We start from the raw sequence: 18,105 nt of genomic DNA, 5'->3' as shown, positions 1-18,105 counted from the left end.
TCTTCTGGAGCGCTGACTTCTCAATCCTACTTTCCAAGCCAGGTGTCTAAATTCTTGCAGTGGGATAGAACTAAAAACCTTTAATAACTATAAAATTTGATTTTCTTATTTAAAACTAAACTACTTGATCAACATATGTTGTTGTTTTTGAAAACACACACATGTTGTTTTTGAAATACAATATTTTCTTTCCATCTCAGCTGCATACATCATGTAGACGCTTCTTTATTTTTTATTTTCATACAAGCAGGAACACTATACAAGAACCTTTGCACAATTTACGCTTTTTTTTCTCTCTCTTTTTCCGCATTAATCTCATCGATTACAAACTTAACTTTCAGATTAAAAATGAAAATTTTGAAAAATAATATTTTTTATAACTTTTATCATTGAGCATCAGTTTTCAACTATAACATTCTACTAAATTGAATACGTACTTTGTGACCATCACCAAGAAAAATATTGCGACTCTCTCATGTGATCGTTGATTCTTCCTGTCTAAAATGGGTTACGAAGGGAATTTCCTTACCCCCCCCTCCTTCCATCCATTTTCTCTCTCTTCTATCCTATCTATTTCATTTAGTGTCCGAAAAAAATTTATGACTATAACTATTTAAATGTAAACCAAGTTAATCTAAACTAACAGAAATATTATTTGTATCAAATGCTAAAAGTTTGACTCGTTCACTTGTCAGATGTTTTTACTTGTAACAACCGCTATGCCCTGCCGAAACAAATGCCTGGCAGGAACATTTCACAGCAATCACCGCTTTGATACACCTATGCGTATGAATAATGCGTAGGAACATGATGTCGTGATGCGACCACCACACACATAAAAGGAAAAGAATTATGCTACGCTCCCTCATGTATAAATACAGTACACAGGTTGGAACGTTCGAGGAGGCCTGTATATAAAGATTTGTCTGCCAAAAATCAAATCAGTTTTTCTCTTCAATTTACACAGTTCAACGTATGTTCGAGTAAACTCTGTCCTGAAAGACGTACAAACACCCGTCATGATTTTGCGCGTGATAGGTATGAATTTAATTACCTTCATGGAAACTTACCACATTAAGTAAGGACTTAAATTTTAAACACTTTTATTTCAAACTACTGTTCTTATGATCTGAATGCACACACATGTCCATGTATTCACTTATGTGGATTTATGGACTCTTCTTCTCAAAAATAGCCACATGGACCTTAAACCCGCCTGTGGCACTCTTATCATAAAAAAATCAGTAATTTCAAGCCTCGTGCAATATTCTCACTTCACTAATCCTTCATTATGAACATTCAACACAAGAAAACACTTATGTTGGAACAATTTAAATAGTATTCCTAACACATCTTACATACTCATAACACAAAAACGTTTTTTGTTTTTTTTTATACTATTAAATTTTGTAATCAATTTTGTTTGAATTAAATATTTTTGGAAATTTTTTCCAAAGCTAAAACAGGGCATTACTGTGATATTCATTTACAGCATACTCGAAAACCTCTAAAAGTCGTCATCAAGTTGGAAAGAAAGTAAAAAATTTACCCTCAGGCCGGGATCAAAGTGTAGTATCTTTTCTGCAGATGCTGCACATGAATTAATTGGCCCTTGTTCAATGTAGGGGAAACCCTTCATACTGAGACAATTACTATTTTTTTGGATACTGCCAGAGTTCCCCCTTTTTACCCTTGTTTTAGGGGAGCTGGTTTAACCCCCACATTAAAAACGACCTTGTGTCTAATTTGCTTTCGTGGGGAAGCAAATAAATACATTAAAAAAAAAAAAAAAAAAAAAAACTAATCTCCTTTTTAAACGCAAATAATCACCGGTTACGTGAGAGGCGCAATATTTTTCTCTGTGATACTGATACTCACAAAGTACAAGTTCAATTTAGTAGAACGTTATAATTGTAAACTGATCCCCGACGATAAAAGTCATCCCTCCCCACAAATTTCTTTTTTAATTTGAAAGCTACGTTTGTAATCGATGAGATTAACATAAAAAAAGGCGTTGGGGGGGGGGGGTAAATTGTGGAATTTAGAGGTGGGGGTCAATTTCCTAAATATCCGCCGCGGCGCCGCACCTTTTTTATATTATTTACTAACATATGGCCGCATATAAGTATTTTTTACGACCTGCCCCAGCGTAGTATAAACACTCCAACCTCCCCATGTTAAGAACGGCTTTCAGAATAAACACCCCTAACCTCGAAAGCCGTTCCTAATATGGGGAAGTTGGGGGGGGGTATTCCGAAAGCTGTTCTTACTATGGGTAATTTGGGGGTGTTTATACTACGCTGGGACAGGTCGTAAAAAAAAAACATCTAAGCTTTTGTTTGTTTTTTTTTTTTATTTTTTTTTTACAGTTAGTCTTTTTTACGAATGCTATTGCAACGGTTATTTAAAGTGGAACTCTCCTAAGCTTTGAAATAAAAATCCTCTAAATAGCATTCATACTTTCTAAACGTTGAAGAGTTCGAGCGTAAGTGTAACAAACGCATGTTCTTTATTATTCTGTATTTCATATATGTAGCGATATATATTTTTTTAATTATTTTAAAATTATTTTAATTATTATGCCTTTTATAGTTATTAACTTGTTTGTATTTTGGCTCGAGTATATTGAAATGAAAAATAATCAGTTACGACTTGTCAGTTTTTGTTGATAAATATATAAACAAACAAATGTGAATTATCTAAACACGTTTTGGGTAGAATTGACTTTTAACGGTTTCTAAAAAAATGTTAAAGTTTACGTTCTTGATCCAAATTAATGGTTCTTGTACAGAATTGGACCTAAATGTTTATGATGTACGTATTTGTCATGGAACGAAAATGTCGTAATCAAAAAATCACGCAAATTAATCAAGAAAATCATTCTTTTTACAATTTTTAGCGATTTTAATAGCAAATTGTATTCATTGCAGGGGGCCAGAGGGCTGATTTTGACCTCAGTAGTTCGAATCGAATTGCCTCCCTTGATTAAACACGACGGATCAAAACACAACGTCTCGCTTCTTCTGGGTTTGTTTTACAATAGACGCACATAAGAAAAAGTGATAAAAAAAAAACAAATATATAACAAAAAATGTTATCAAAGGAAAGACAAGTTACTCTTCTTAAAATTTTAGTGTTTTTACTTACTTCAAAACGTTTATTTAGTTCTAAAAACAAGTAGTGTTAAGCGTTATGTGAGAACAAAACAATGTTCTCGATTTGACTCTTACATCTTTGAAGTCTTGATAATGGCCTAAAAATAAAAATAAAACAGAATACTGCTAGAAACCCACCCAATAAATGTAACCTTGGCATTTATGTCCTCATTCCACTACAGACTAGAGGTAATATTTTAATGATTCAGCCAGTACCTTTTATGTGTGTACATGTCACAAATAGCACGTGATGTCATCAAACATACCTCAGACACAGTTGTATCAGGGATGTTTTTAATGAAAATCAGGAATAATAAGGATCGTCCTTTGGGGTACACCTGTATTAATTTACTGTTTTGATGTCCGGCCATTATTTTGGCTAATCAGGATTTGATTCTATTAAGTATTTGTTCAGTAAAATTGTGCAAATAAATTTTCATATTGCCATTTTGTATGTTCACCTCATTTTGCCTCGATTGTTATTATTAACCCGACAGAAACATCACCTTCCTTTCAACATGATAGTCAAAAAGGCCCGTGTTTAGGCCGAAACTTCTTCTCTTGTTAAGTAATATTCACAAAAGAACAATGCAGGTGTTGAATGTCTGTTTTATGAATATTGCTTACAAAACAGAATTCCACTTTTTCTTCAAATTTAAATTAAAAGAAAAAAAAAAAAATTAACCAAATACTAATTACTGCCAGAGCTTTATATCCTTTTTTATTTTATTTTTTTTTTATTCGGCTTCACTTGGGGAGTTGTAACAGAACGTGTATGAGCACATGGGAAAATATCGGCAGGAGCCGTAGGATAGCTGACTTGTGAAGATATTAGAAGCAATAGCCAAAAAAGCACATATGCAAATTAGGAAATGTGCGCAGGCTTAAATGCAAAAAAAAAACAAAAAAAAAAACACACACAATGTGGTCAAGGATAAGTAAAGTGCGTGTTGAAAAAAATGGACGTGTAAAGTTGAAGACAAAAAATGGCCAGTGTGTGGTCGAGCAGAGAAGAAAAACAAGAAGCAAGCATTGTTTGGAAAATAACGGTAACAAACAATTTTTGCTAAAACAGAAAGAAAAGCTGAGTTGGATTTATTTATTTTTGTTTGGTTGTCCATTTTCAACAGTATCAGATGGCATTGGGGTCCAGGACAGGTTTTAACTGTAATGAACATGTTTCGAGCATAATGTCCATATTACAGAGGTGATTTATTTACAATTGATTAAACAATTTGGAAACAATTTTATAGAAAGCATTTTGTAAACATTTTTTTTGTCACAGTTAGAAAAGAAGGGACATTACACTGGCATTTTAAGAGCTCCTTTTTATCAATCCACACGATTCGCCTCTAATCAGCTTCTGTTTCAAAAGTTTGTACCTGTTAATCATCATGTGAACCGCTGATATCAAATGTAGCCTTTCAGACCCCCAACAACTACTTTCTTTCCCAGAACAATTCAATGTGACCCAATAACAATCAGTTTGAAGTATCAAGTTGTCCTTTCTCTTTCAGATTAATGCAGCCATGGGTGTGCATGGTCTATGGCAACTGCTCAAACCATCTGGCCGACCTGTTACTCTGGAGAATTTGGAAGGCAAGATTCTTGCCATTGGTATCCTTATGGTTTTGTTTGATTTTAGATTAAAAAAGACAATGTCAGAAAATCATTAAATCCTCTTGACATATGTATATATATATAAACTACTTCATGTAATCACATAAATTAATGTATGAAAATATAATATTATGCGTAAATTTTCAGTATTTACTTCAACAGTGCTTAATACATAGGTAGAGCTAGGTAGCATAAGCCTGACGAATTCTCACAAGAATGAAATGCAGATTATTTTGTGTAGCTTAATTGCCATATATATTTTTATAGCTTATATATATATAGCAGGTCGCCTAGTGTTGCCAGGTCCTAAAATATACTTAAATATATTTTAATTTATGATAATTTTGTATTTATTAATATAGCATCAATACTTCATTATTATATTGTACCCAATATATAGTAGTGATTTAAAAATAAGAATAACATGACTTGGGCGCCATCAATTAGAATCAAAACCAAAACATCTAACACTCCAATTTAATTCATTACCATCTGAGCCACCAACAGATGGATATCAAAATGCTAAAAATTAACTGATACTAACATATAAATGTGTATTTGTACATGTGTAGACAAGCACTTCAAGTTGATTTACGCCTGCCAAGTTCCAATTTTATCAATTTTGACCCCTTAGCAGCTATTTTTACCCACTAAAAAATCAAATTTGTTCCACTGGTCTGAATTCCCTATATATAAAGTTTCAAGTCTGTATACCGAACATTGATAGAGTAGTTTAGTAGAGACTGTTTCTCAGATGGACAAATGATGACATTTTAAATAAACAAACAAAACGCCTTTTAAAACATGTTTAAGATGCAAAGATTTTATTAAAAAAACATAAAAAAATTTTTTTTATTAATTTTAAATAGTAAAATATTCATCATCAGAGAAAATGTTTTTGTTGTTCGTAATTAGAAATGTCCTCGTGTTGTTAATGAGATGGTAGTCACATGTTGTTGCCAATGTTAGGCACATCTGGTAGCAACACTGCATCAATAACAAAAATGATTTTTTAATAAAATCTTGGCCTTCGGGCAGGATCAAAGTGTAGTATCTGTTCCGGCAGATGCTGCACTTAAGATAATTTGTACCAGTCAATGGAGGGGAAACCCTCTATACTGGGACAATTATTATTTTTGGTAACCAGAGTGCCCCCTTTTTGCCTACTTTTAGGGGAGCTGGTTTTTACCTCACATTAAAAACGGCCTTGTGCCTAATTTGCTCAGTGGGGGAGCAAATAAATACCATCTGTTCCGGCAGATACTGCAAGCTATGACTAGCAAAGACCAGCTATGACTAGCAAAGACCAGATGTGGGGGAAACCCCACATGCCTGACCTTTAACCAGCTCCCATTTCCCACCTCTCGGGAGCTGGTCCCCTTTTCCCCTTCCCCCTCCCATCACTCCTCACATTAAAAATCGGCCTTGTGCTTAATTTGCTCGGTGGGGGAGCAAATAAATACCATCTGTTCCGGCAGATACTGCAAGCAAAGACCATATGTGGGGGAAACCCCACATATAAGACCTTGATCAATGTAGGGGCAACCCTTCATACCAATTGTCACTATCCAGCTCCCCTACTCCCCGGGGAGCTGGTCCCCATTTCCCCTTCACTCCTCACTTTAAAAATCGGCCTTGTGCCTAATTTGCTCGGTGGGGGAGCAAATAAATACTTCAAAGTGTAGTATCTGTTCTTCAGATGCTGCACTTCAATTTCTTGTTCTCTTTCAGTGGAGGAGAAATCCTTCACGACTGAGACAATTTTTATTTTTGTTCCTTTTCTCCAAGTTAAAAAACGACCCTGGTGTCTAACTCTGTCCCGTGGGGAGGCATTGTAAATAGGAACATGGTTTCAAAGACATTTTGTCTGTTTATTCAAACTTTTCAATTTTAATTTTAATAATGATGCTTCTAAAAGCTTTTGTTATTTTTGGTGCTGCTTCTAAGATGAGGTACTGTTATTATTTACATATTTCAAACTATTGCTGTTGTTATTTGGCATTCACACTAGGTGTGTTGAACTGGCTTCCTTCAAAGAAGGAAGTGTCCAGGGAATATTCACAGGTGATCCTCAGTTGCCTGCAACTCAAACTATTCCCAACATTTTAGGCATTGTACTTTCTGGTCTTCTTCAGGTGTCTTTTGCTACAGCCAGAATTTTGAACTGTTCCTATTATTTATTTCATAGGAAAACCGCCCTCATTGCATATTTATATATGATTTATCAGTTATTATTTCTCACATTCCAAGGATGAATGTGAATGACTGGGAGAAAATGGTCCAGAAGCAATCAATTTGGGAAAAATCATGTCTATGTCAGCTGTGCACAATTTGATGAGAATACTCCATACTTGTAGAAGTGATTATTATCAGACGTCCCAGACACATTTCACCCACATGACTTATATGGTAGAACATGTCGATGTTTTTCTGCCGAGTCACATGAGATTTCATGACAGCAAAATACAACACGAGTTTCAAAGAGAGTAGAAAATGGATCTTGGGTTTACTTTCTCCAGCCTTATAACTCTTGCTTCCTTCACCCTATCCTTTATTCCTCACATTCCATGAGTGATGTTTTTGACAATTGCTGTTTTCGGAGTCAGAATCTCTCCATCTAATATGTAGTGTTGGTTAGTTTTTGACCTTTTTGTTTTCAGTTTCTTACATCAAGTTGCTTCATTTTTTGTCTGGAGCTATTTCCATGAAAAAAAAAAAAAGCCAATAATTTTGTGTGACTTATAAAAATAAACTTGACCTGCTAAGAAAACGTTTTATTTTATTTTATACATAACTTGACAAGTTTAGAAATTAAAAAATAAGCATAAAAACATAATGTGGGTGGTGAGAAGGGAAATTCTTGAGTTTTCATTCATTCCTGGGCAACACCAAGTATTCTGGCTGGTATATAATAAATGGTAATATTAAAAGCTTGTTTTTTTTTTAATTAACAGGCCTTGCTCATAAAATATGAATTTGTTAATCCTTATCTGCATTGTAGATATCAGTGTATGGCTTCATCAAGCCTCAAAAGGAATGCGAGATCGTTTTGGCAATCCTTTGCCAAACGCTCATCTTGTTGTTCTTTTCCGAAGAATATGCAAATTGCTTTTCTACAAAATAAAACCAATTTTTGTCTTTGATGGCGGCATTCCAACACTCAAGAAACAAACGATGGTAAGTTTAATTTTTTTTGTTCTAGCATTTGTTATGAGTTGCATCCAGTCAACCCTATAAAAAAATGTTCTGTCATGCTTAAATGTAAAATATTTTACTTAGTCACATTTAAAATTGAAATAGAATTTTCTTTAGTCTGTCACACTTAAAATTGAAATAGAATTTTCTTTAGTCTGTCACACTTAAAATTGAAATAGAATTTTCTTTAGTCTGTCACATTTAAAATTGAAATAGAATTTTCTTTAGTCTGTCACACTTAAAATTGAAATAGAATTTTCTTTAGTCTGTCACACTTAAAATTGAAATAGAATTTTCTTTAGTCTGTCACACTTAAAATTGAAATTGTAATGAGGTTGGGTTCCGCCATTAAAATGACATGCTGAATCAGCCGTGACAGGATGCATATATAGGCAGAGAGATTGGAAGGAAGGGGGGGGGGACAAGAAAAAAGAAGAAAAAAGAAACAAACGTGTGGGAAGTTACACCTGGCAAGCATGCAAGAAGTCTTCCTCTTGCCCATATGATCGAGAGCCAACTATGTCTGGTGCCATATAATAACAGTCAACTGCGTCTGGTACCGTGAAATGACCAATGGTTGACATGGCGGTCAGAAGGAAAAATGTTAAATGCATGGTAAACAAAGAAAATAAACAACTTTTTTTCTTGTGCGTGAAAAGTTTTGTGTTGAAGTTTTCATTTGTGACTCTCTCTACATTTTAGTCCATTAAAGTGAACAACAGCATTAAAAATGTTGCATTTAGATCAAACAACTGTTGGAAATATCTGACATATTTACTTTGCAGACTACGATGATTAGTACAGGGTGGAATGATAAAATTGTCGTCCTAAAGAAAACAACACTACAATCTTATTTTAAATCTTTTATTGAAAAAATCATTCCGGTAACTTAATTATGTAGTAGAGCTGACATCTATTCAATGTAGCCGCCTTCAGACTCAATCACCACTTCAATACAGGTCTGGAACTGGGAGCATGCCTTTTCCACAAATGCCAGCAGAAGCTCAGTGAATACGCGGCGAATGGCGGCAATCAGGCTGGCTTTGATGTTGTGGAAGGTCATGTTGGTGATGTTCTCGATATATGGCCAAACAAAGTAACGCGGGTTCAGGTTGGAGGAGGAAGGGGAACCAATGAGAGAAGGATACAAAGTCGTAGCACTTCTTCTGAAGCCAAGCCTGGGTCTCTTTGGACTTGTGGGTCAGTGCTGAGTCCTGCTGCCACACCCAAAGTCTGCCAGCGACCACCTGATTGCACTAGGAGATCACCGCACATCCAGATACACCTTAGTGTTAACTTTCAAGCTGACTTCTAAGATGTGATGTGGCATTATGTGGCCCTCACTTGAAACCACACCAAAGACCATAACCGTGGGTTGTGCGATGTGTTGAGTTGTGTCCTCAAGCATTGAACCATTCGGATTTGCATTTTGAGGGTGCTGGCAATTGTCCTGTTGTCATAACTTGGATTGCTAGCATGAGTTGTACAGCGGTGCATCTCTAATTTCGCTCATTGAACATTCTGTCACTTTCAGACATGATAGAAGGCTACTATTGCTCTTGGGATTTGTACACAACTAGCTAACTAGTAGATGGTCTGCAACAAAAAAAGAAAAACCGGTTTTCATTAAATGGAAATGGAATCATGTCGTCTTTTCTAGGGCAACAATTTTATTGTTCCACGCTGTAGTAACTAGAGCCAGCTTTGTTCAAGTGTGTGAAATGAATGAATAAATACGTTTTCCTTCACCAAGAAAAGTTTGTGTCCAAGTCTCATTTCTTTTGCGACTGTTTCTACCAATGTTTGGATCGGTAAGAAAGCATGACAACATTACACTTCTGTTACAAAATAGCATTTCCTTTAGTTTCTCATTGAAATTTGAAATAGTATTTTCTTTAGTTTCTCATTTAAATTTGAAATAGCATTTTCTTTAATTTGTCATTTAAATTTGAAATAGTATTTTCTTTAGTTTTTCATTTAAATTTGAAATAGTATTTTCTTTAGTTTTTCATTTAAATTTGAAATAGTATTTTCTTTAGTTTCTCATTTAAATTTGAAATAGCATTTTCTTTAGTTTCTCATACTTAAATTTTGAATAATATTTTTTTTCTGTCTGTCACATTTAATGTTAAAATACAATTTTTTGTAGATCTTTCATCATTACATTTCAACAATCATTAACACAAGTTAACGTGCTGAAAAATTGTTGTATGAAATGGGATAAATTGTAGGATTATACTTCAAAGACAATATCACATGACGAGAGCCGCACAAACTAAATAAAGCAATGTGTATATATTTCATTGCTAATTTAATAAAACCATAAAACAAGTGAAGAACAATTATTTGATGAATCTAATCTCAAACAGCAAAGGAAAAAGTATTGTTGCTGTCTGCAATGAGCAGCAAAAATCATTTAAGTTACAATTCCTATGCTGAATTAATACAAATTTTATTCATACATTGTAACCTGCACCCTCGTTGTTAGTGTTATTATTGAAAGATGTCAAAATACAGTAATCTGTAATGTAAATCTCACTTGTCTGTTTAAATGTATGTATGTATGTTTGTTTGTATGTCTGCCTAAGACTTTCGACAGAGGCAACAGATTTTCACGAGATTCATATCATTTTGTAGCTGAACTCTTTAGATGACAAATATGGAAAAATTGGCTAAAAACATTAATTCCTTCACCCTCAACTGGACATTTTTTTACAGGGAGAGGTAGCAAAAAATCGTTCCCCCATGACAATTTTTAAAGTTTTATTATTGAAACAGGGTTATTTATGCCATTTCTTTTTCAGTTGCCTATTCTTTATTTTTCATAACGTTCGCCGTTTTGTTTTGTTTTTCTGATTTAAAAAAACAATTTATAATATTTAAACAATTTATATTTATTATGTTTGCTTATTCTTTATTTTCCATTTTGTTTTGATTTACCCCCTTCTCCATCCTCCTCCCCATGCAGCGCAGGGTATCCCTGCTAGTCTATTATATAAAGGGCAGTTGTTTTTTTTTTTTGTGTGTGTGTGTGTGTGTGTGTGTGTGTGTGTGTGTGTGTGTGTGTGTGTGCGCGCGCGCGTGCCAAAAAACTACAATACAGACACCCATGAAGTTAGTATATTCTTGATCAACGTTGTCCAGAATGAATAATATCTAAAATGTAAAAAAAAAAAAAAGTATTTATTTGACTCTAAACTGGTGTAGATTTTGTCAAGAAAGGTCGCTTTTTTTGTTTGTTTGTTTTTTATAACCAACTAAAGGGAAGTAACTTTTATTTTTTTTTAATTTTTTTTTTTTTTTTAATCAAGGAGTTATTTTCCTTGCGCTGATTCGTTCCTCAAGAAATCTATAAAAAGTTGTCTGTGTGTGTGTGTGTGGATGCCCAGATAGAGGAATAGTGAGAGGTAAAGAGAAAATTTAATACACCTTTACCCCAGGCAGTAAAGATTGAAATAAGGAAATTCAAAAATTTATTTCAATTTTCTAAATGGTAACAGAATTGTGATGAACAATGTGAGTTAAGTGGAAATAAGATCAACCAATGGGAAAGCAAAAATCAACTTACATGAATGGTATGCAAAAAAAAAGGAACCCTTAATTTTAATGGTAGAATAAAATCATCCAAAACTGAAGATTAAGTTTAATAAGATTATCCATGATGATAAGGAGTTATCTCCAACATGTTCAAACAACATATATGCGACAAAAAAAAAACAATAAAAAGAGTAAAAATATTTACCATTGTTTAATCTGTGGTCTTGGGTACAATTTTAAAAGATATCCAATGATGAGGCCTCATTTGGAGGCTTTGGGAAATATGAAGTTGTGCCCCTTTAGTTACCATTGCTTCCAGGTTCACTTTGACCCAGACTGGTAATGCCTGTTAGGGCATGGGGTGCTACCAGATCAGGCTGTCTGAAGATACTGACTTCCTAACCAAAAATGTACCAAATATTATAAACAACTGGAGACCTCCTGTGAATTTAATATTACCTTGACACTTTATCCTTTGAAGGAAGCTGGTTTAACCCGCCTATGGTGAGTTCCATACAATAACAATTGTTTAATCCAAACAGAGGATAAATCCTAAGGAATGAACAAGTTTTAATAGATTTTAATGACACATTCTTTCTTTTTTTCCCCCGAAAAATTCTTCAAATTATTAGCAATTCTAAAAAAAGGTATAGAAAAAAAATATTTTGTGGGAGGGATTCGGTTTTCTATGTAAAATGAACTGTTTTTAACATTGATTCTACCAAAATTTTTCAAATTATTATCAATTAAGTTTCAGATTCTAAAAAAAAAGTATAGAAAAATTATATTTTGTGAAAGAGGTTCAGTTTTCTATGTAAGATGAACGGTTTTTAATTTTGATTTTACAATTTGCATCACTTTGCAGGCGTATCGTCGTGAACAGAAAGAAGTAGCTGCTGAGGAATCTGACCGCATCTCTGACAAAATTCTCAAAAACCTTCTCAAGCAGCAGCTTTTGAAAGATGCTGTTGCAAAGAAGGAAAAGGGCAATAAGAAGAAAACAGAGGTGGTACCCTCAGTGTCATCGGTTTTACCGACACAACCGAAACAGAGAGATATGTTTGAATTGGAGCCTCTGCCAGAAGTAAAGCAAAAGTAAGTTCAACACATTTACTAACAAGAAGAAAAAAAAGAATTTGTTCATAATTGTTCTTAAAAAAAAAAAAAACTAACAATGTTACGAAAGTATTTCACAGATATCCCTGTAAAAAGTATTGTTGGGCAATTAATTGGGAATCAAAAGTCGTAACTCCCTTGGGTATCGGTATCGAAATAAAAAAAAAAAAATTGTGCCTATTTTTTTTTTTTATGCCAAAAACGATTCTTTTTATTGTTTTATTTGATTCTTTTTTTTTGTTTAAAAGTTAATTTAGAATGGCTTGTAGTATTGATGAAATGATAAATATTTATTGATTTTAAACTACCAGTAAAACTAAAATCTATATATCACCTCCACAAGTATATTTTTACATTTGTGAAAATATTACACGTTTTGGGGTTGTTCTTTTTTTTTTTGTTTTGTTTTTCAGTAATCCAACCCTATCCCCCACCCAAACAAGACAACTCTATATTTAGAAATTTAATAAAATCTGAATTAATAATTCAGAACAAAATTGGTAATTGTATCAGAATCAGTAAAAATATTGGAATCATCTCATTACTAATAAAAAGGAAGTCACCTGGAATAAAGGATCCGAGTTTGGTGTAACTTGAAGTTATGAAATGTATGTAACCAAAAAATTGCTTATAGCCTTGTGCCAGACTGCTGCAAGTACAAAAAAAAAAAATGAGATTGATGATTAAAATAAGATACAAATATACAAGTTACAGAATACACCAAAAAAATAATAAACGATTAAACTCAACTGATCACATTTTTTTTTTCTCTAACACAATACAGATCTAACCCTTATCTCCAAGTGGTCTTTCCTTGCCTTGATTAGTGAAAAAAAAAAAAAAATTTTTTGAATGCATTTTTTTTTTTTAGTTTTAGTCTAAACACACAACAACCATGATGCAATAAAAAAAGTGATTTTTTTTGTCCTGTTCTATGGAAATCTGCTGTCCAACACCGAATTATCCTATTTATACATTGCGTATTCAGAGATATTAGTTGATTAACAAAGAGGGACCTATTAGTGTTGCATAGGAGATTACACCTTAATTGGACTTTGTTTTTGTCTGATAAGTGTGTTGACAATATCTTTGATTTGATTGTTGTGATGAGACAGGGACTGGAGCTTCGTAGACACTGTGGGACCTAATAGGTTAGAGTTTTTTTGTTTTTTTCTGTAGGAGGGGGGTATCAAAGAGGGAGAAACTAGTGGTTTTTGCAACAGCCGAGATGTGACAACAATTCTGCATGCATGGGCTTTTTAAATCTATAGTATATAATAAAATGTACGGTGTTCTACATATTTATACTTCAACATTATAAGCTGTAAGCTCCTTCTGCTGTATATTTGTTATAATAAAATTAGTTTCGGATAGAGTTTTACAATGTTCAGATAAAACCTTTTTTCTTTGCAGTTATTTAGATGAAATAGAAGCAGAGACACCTTGGGAAGAATTTAGTCGTTATGCAGTTCATGTAAGTACATATGTATGTGTGTGTGTGTGTCTGTGTGTATATATATATATATATATATATATATATATATATATAAAAGGAAATTTGTGTGTTGTGTGAATTCGTTCTGATTTTTATGAACTTTAACACAAATGTATTTTATGTATCTTGCAGTGTTCTTAGGTTTTGTAACAGAATGTCTTTGATAAATATTGATAATGGAAAAAATCCGATGAAAGAAGGAACAGGCGATTTTGACCAAAGTTAACACCTTATAGAGTCTTGACATCACAAGTGCATTTGAGAAGTTTTATTACCACACAAGCAGAAACGCCCAGCATATAAAATCAACAGTTAGTTCTTTTATATGATAGGGACACGTTCGAAATGAACGTGTCTGTTTAGAGCACAATTGAGCCATGATATTTGATTTTTGCATTTTAAACTTTAATTCAAGCAGTTATATATATAAATAATTTTATAAAATCAGTAGTAGGTTCTCTACAGTGCAATGTAGACTACAATGTATTATGGACTAAATCAGGCAGGCATGTGAAGTTCCCTTCCAGTGCACCATGATGGGTCTTCAACTAGAGCAGGCAATCAGTCGATTTGATTGAAAAATGAGTGATTTCATCGACAATGAAAATATGGGGGAAAGGGTGGGGGCATGAAGTATTTGTTGATCATCATTCAATCCCAGGCAAGGTCAGGTTTCCCTACTAGTATATATATATATATATATATATATATATTCCTGTCTATTTGTTTGTGAGTTCACAATTTGATTAATATGTACAGAAGGTACATTTTTTTCACAAATTAATTTTTATACTGACAACTGACTTTTTCTACACTTTTATAATCGTAACAAGTTAGGATAATTAGTGTATCTTAATAGCATGTGACTAAACCCTCTGGCCACTAATATTTTTCAACCTGGCAATGCCATATATATATATATATATACTGTTTTAACAAAAACCAAGATTTCAAGAAATGGGTTGATAGCAACAAAAAGTGTATTTCATTGTTAGTTACAATTTTTCAAGACCATTTGGACAAATTCAAACAATATGTCGTTTGAAAATTTTCACAAGAACAGCCTTTCTTCAGACTTATTAAATAAAAAACACTTAAACAATGAAACATTAAGGAAAAGAAACATTTCCTTTATGAGGAAAAGAAAACAAGCGGGAACACTTTACCTCTGTCGTATCCTTTGTAAAGTATATGAATGCTCAATTATGAAATATGATAATTTTGTAGCTTACTTTTTAAGTCATCTATCCTTTTTGGCTTAAATTTATTGGTATATGAACAATTACTGAATTATATTAACCCAGTATAATTCGGAATACTACAAATTTGTCTATATGTATATGTGTCTATATGCATAAGAAATTAGGTATAAAGAGCCTTTATAGCCCCAATTATGTTTACTTCTTCATTGAACAAATAACTCCATATATACCCATATTTATTTGTCTCTAACTTTCTATATATGCTTACTAGCAAAGTCCCAGCCTTAATCTTTGACCTTGAAAAATAGTGTGCACCATCCCTAGGTCATGTCAGATTTGGTCATGATCGGTCCAGTGGTGTGGGCTGTAAGAGAGTATATAAACATAGAAAAATGGCGTGCACCATCTCTAGGTGGAGGACCATCATCATGCCAGGTTTGGTCATAATCTGTCTGCTGGTGTGGCTGTAAGAGAGTTGTATACACACACACACACGAATGCTACTACTTTATATATATATATATATATATATATATATATATATATATATATATATATTCTCCATCTTCTTATATCTTGATAAGTCTCCATTTAAGAATCTTTCAATATTCCTTAATCACCTATGATATATATATTAGTAGTTTTGAATCAGAAGATTTATTGTCAGTTTATGAAGGCTCACACTAGCTCAGTCTTTTTTAGGATGTAGAGGACTGACAAGACTATGATTTGGTGGATTTGTCGTGTGCGGCTTAACAACAGAGTTAGTTCCGACTTCGTGTTATCAAGGTTGAAGGAGCTTCTGCAGTGCAATCGCCTATGCTGTTGAGGGTTAAGTTGAGAAAGGATTCATTCGAAGATTATCTCAAGCAATAACATTTTGATAAGCGTAAATGCTTGAGTTTCATGGAGAAAATCACTTGTACTGCCATGACCAATGTACAACCTACATCTGATGTGGTTTTCAGTATATTAAACAAAAAGAGGATAAATCAAATGTAAAAAAAACAAAAAAAACGAGTTAAACTAAAATTTTAGAAAGCAATCAAATTTGGACTTTATATGATGCAATTATACGCTAAGCATATACCTTCAAGTCTTCAAGTCCAACACACACAAATTCCTGATGAACTGCCCTCTTAAGTAATGACACCTTATCAAATCCCCAGTACTAACTATTACTAAGATACTATCCCATTGATTACTGTACACACAATAACCCTTATCCCTGAGTGGCTCCTGGGTCTTGATAAGTGGTGACCCCCATGTAAAAAAAAAAAAAAACCCTCATCAGATTTCTTTACATGCAAAAATATTTTCATGGTAGATTTGAGTTATACAAATTTGAGAATCTTTATATGAAAGTGGACTGAGGTATGTTGTTACTGCTAATCCAGTCATCATTTACAATATGTGATCAAATTAGTAAATGCTTATTTATGGGGTTACACTTTGCAATCGGAAATTGTTGAACCTGATATTATTATTCCAAGGTGTTCTTCTCCTACTTCCACAACTAGCAGTAGTTGCATCCAGGTTTAAGATGGCCACTGATTATAGAGCATACGTATTTGAGATTTATTGAATAATTCACTTATCTATATAAAATGCAGGTTTTAAGGTTGTCACTGAAGTTTCATAAAAATAAATAGATAATAGTTATTTTCTAACAAATTGTGTGTGTGTAAAATATCAAAGTAGAGCTTGTTCAACAATCTGTGTGAATGAAAAATTTAAAAACGCTCATTGTGTGTCCAACCTGAAAGAAATAACAAAGAATTGTGGCCATATGTGACCAAATAAAATGTGCAATGTATTGCTTATGTTTAACCTCAAATCTACTCAACAAATTTGACATAAAGCATCCCTGAAACACTGGATAAAATTGTAAATACTACTACTGCTGCCACTACTATTAAAAGCAATAAACTTGTAGAGGGTCGAATTTTACAGGAACACATGCAATACTTTTCAAAGGATGATGGGCAATATTTTCCATGATGATAATTATACTGCATATACATTGATGAAATCTTCATTTTTTTCAAATGAAGAAAATTATTCCAAACACCTGATTATAAATTGCATAAACTCAATGAACAATGGACTTTAAAATCTGTTTTTAAATGATAACCAACATCAATTTTTGGAATTCCACATTGATGGTTTTAAACGTAGTGTCAAGAAACTTTGAAAGGAATAAATTCTCTCAAACCACCAGCTCTAAATCATTAAGTTGATTCTTAAGAATGACAGATTTTTACCGAAATCTACTTTCTAATTCCGGTGTTAATATATTACCTCTGTATTCTTTTTCTTTAGCCAATTCGTATATCACTACACATTTACAAAAATGTAAACAAATTTGGCTAAAAGTGAACATCTATGGAAGTTCTGTCTACAGGTCAGTTTCGAAATTACAAGAAAACCAAAAATAAAAAGGCATAAAAATAAAAATGATAAAATAACATTAAAAATTTTAAACAATGTTAGAATTCTCACACAGTGTGTACGACGCCATTTTTGGGGCGACAGATATAAACAGAAGAGAGTGCAGCATAAGTGACCAGAGACTGATCCTCTTTTGCGTTGGATTTGAAACTGACAGTACTGATTTTTTTCTGATCTTCTGTAACACAAATATAAAGAAAATATTATGCTCTTTTATTGATATTTTATAATCGAGCACTTTCCTGGGTTCTGTCACACGTGCAGGTATATATATATATATATATATATATATATATATACCTGTACAACCCACATCTTTGCTGGATTCTCTCAC

General features: G+C 33.2%; 1 protein-coding gene across 1 annotated transcript in view; it reads left to right on the top strand.

The window, feature by feature from the left end:
* The first annotated feature begins 2,099 nt into the window (after positions 1-2,099).
* LOC145291397 (DNA excision repair protein ERCC-5 homolog) overlaps positions 2,100-18,105 on the top strand; it is a 50,527-nt gene continuing 34,521 nt past the window's right edge. The window contains exons 1-5 of the mRNA XM_080137194.1: positions 2,100-2,485; positions 4,673-4,772; positions 7,777-7,952; positions 12,373-12,602; positions 14,037-14,097. Coding sequence (XP_079993320.1) covers positions 4,685-4,772; positions 7,777-7,952; positions 12,373-12,602; positions 14,037-14,097 — 555 coding nt within the window. The 5' untranslated portion in view covers positions 2,100-2,485; positions 4,673-4,684. The remainder of the gene's footprint in view (positions 2,486-4,672; positions 4,773-7,776; positions 7,953-12,372; positions 12,603-14,036; positions 14,098-18,105) is intronic.

The sequence above is a fragment of the Euprymna scolopes genome, chromosome 12, assembly GCF_053919585.1.
Source record: "Euprymna scolopes isolate OS-2025 chromosome 12, ASM5391958v1, whole genome shotgun sequence".
NCBI lineage: Eukaryota > Metazoa > Mollusca > Cephalopoda > Sepiida > Sepiolidae > Euprymna > Euprymna scolopes.
The sequence above is the reverse complement of the archived record's forward strand: the minus strand, read 5'-3'. Positions and strand labels throughout refer to the sequence as shown.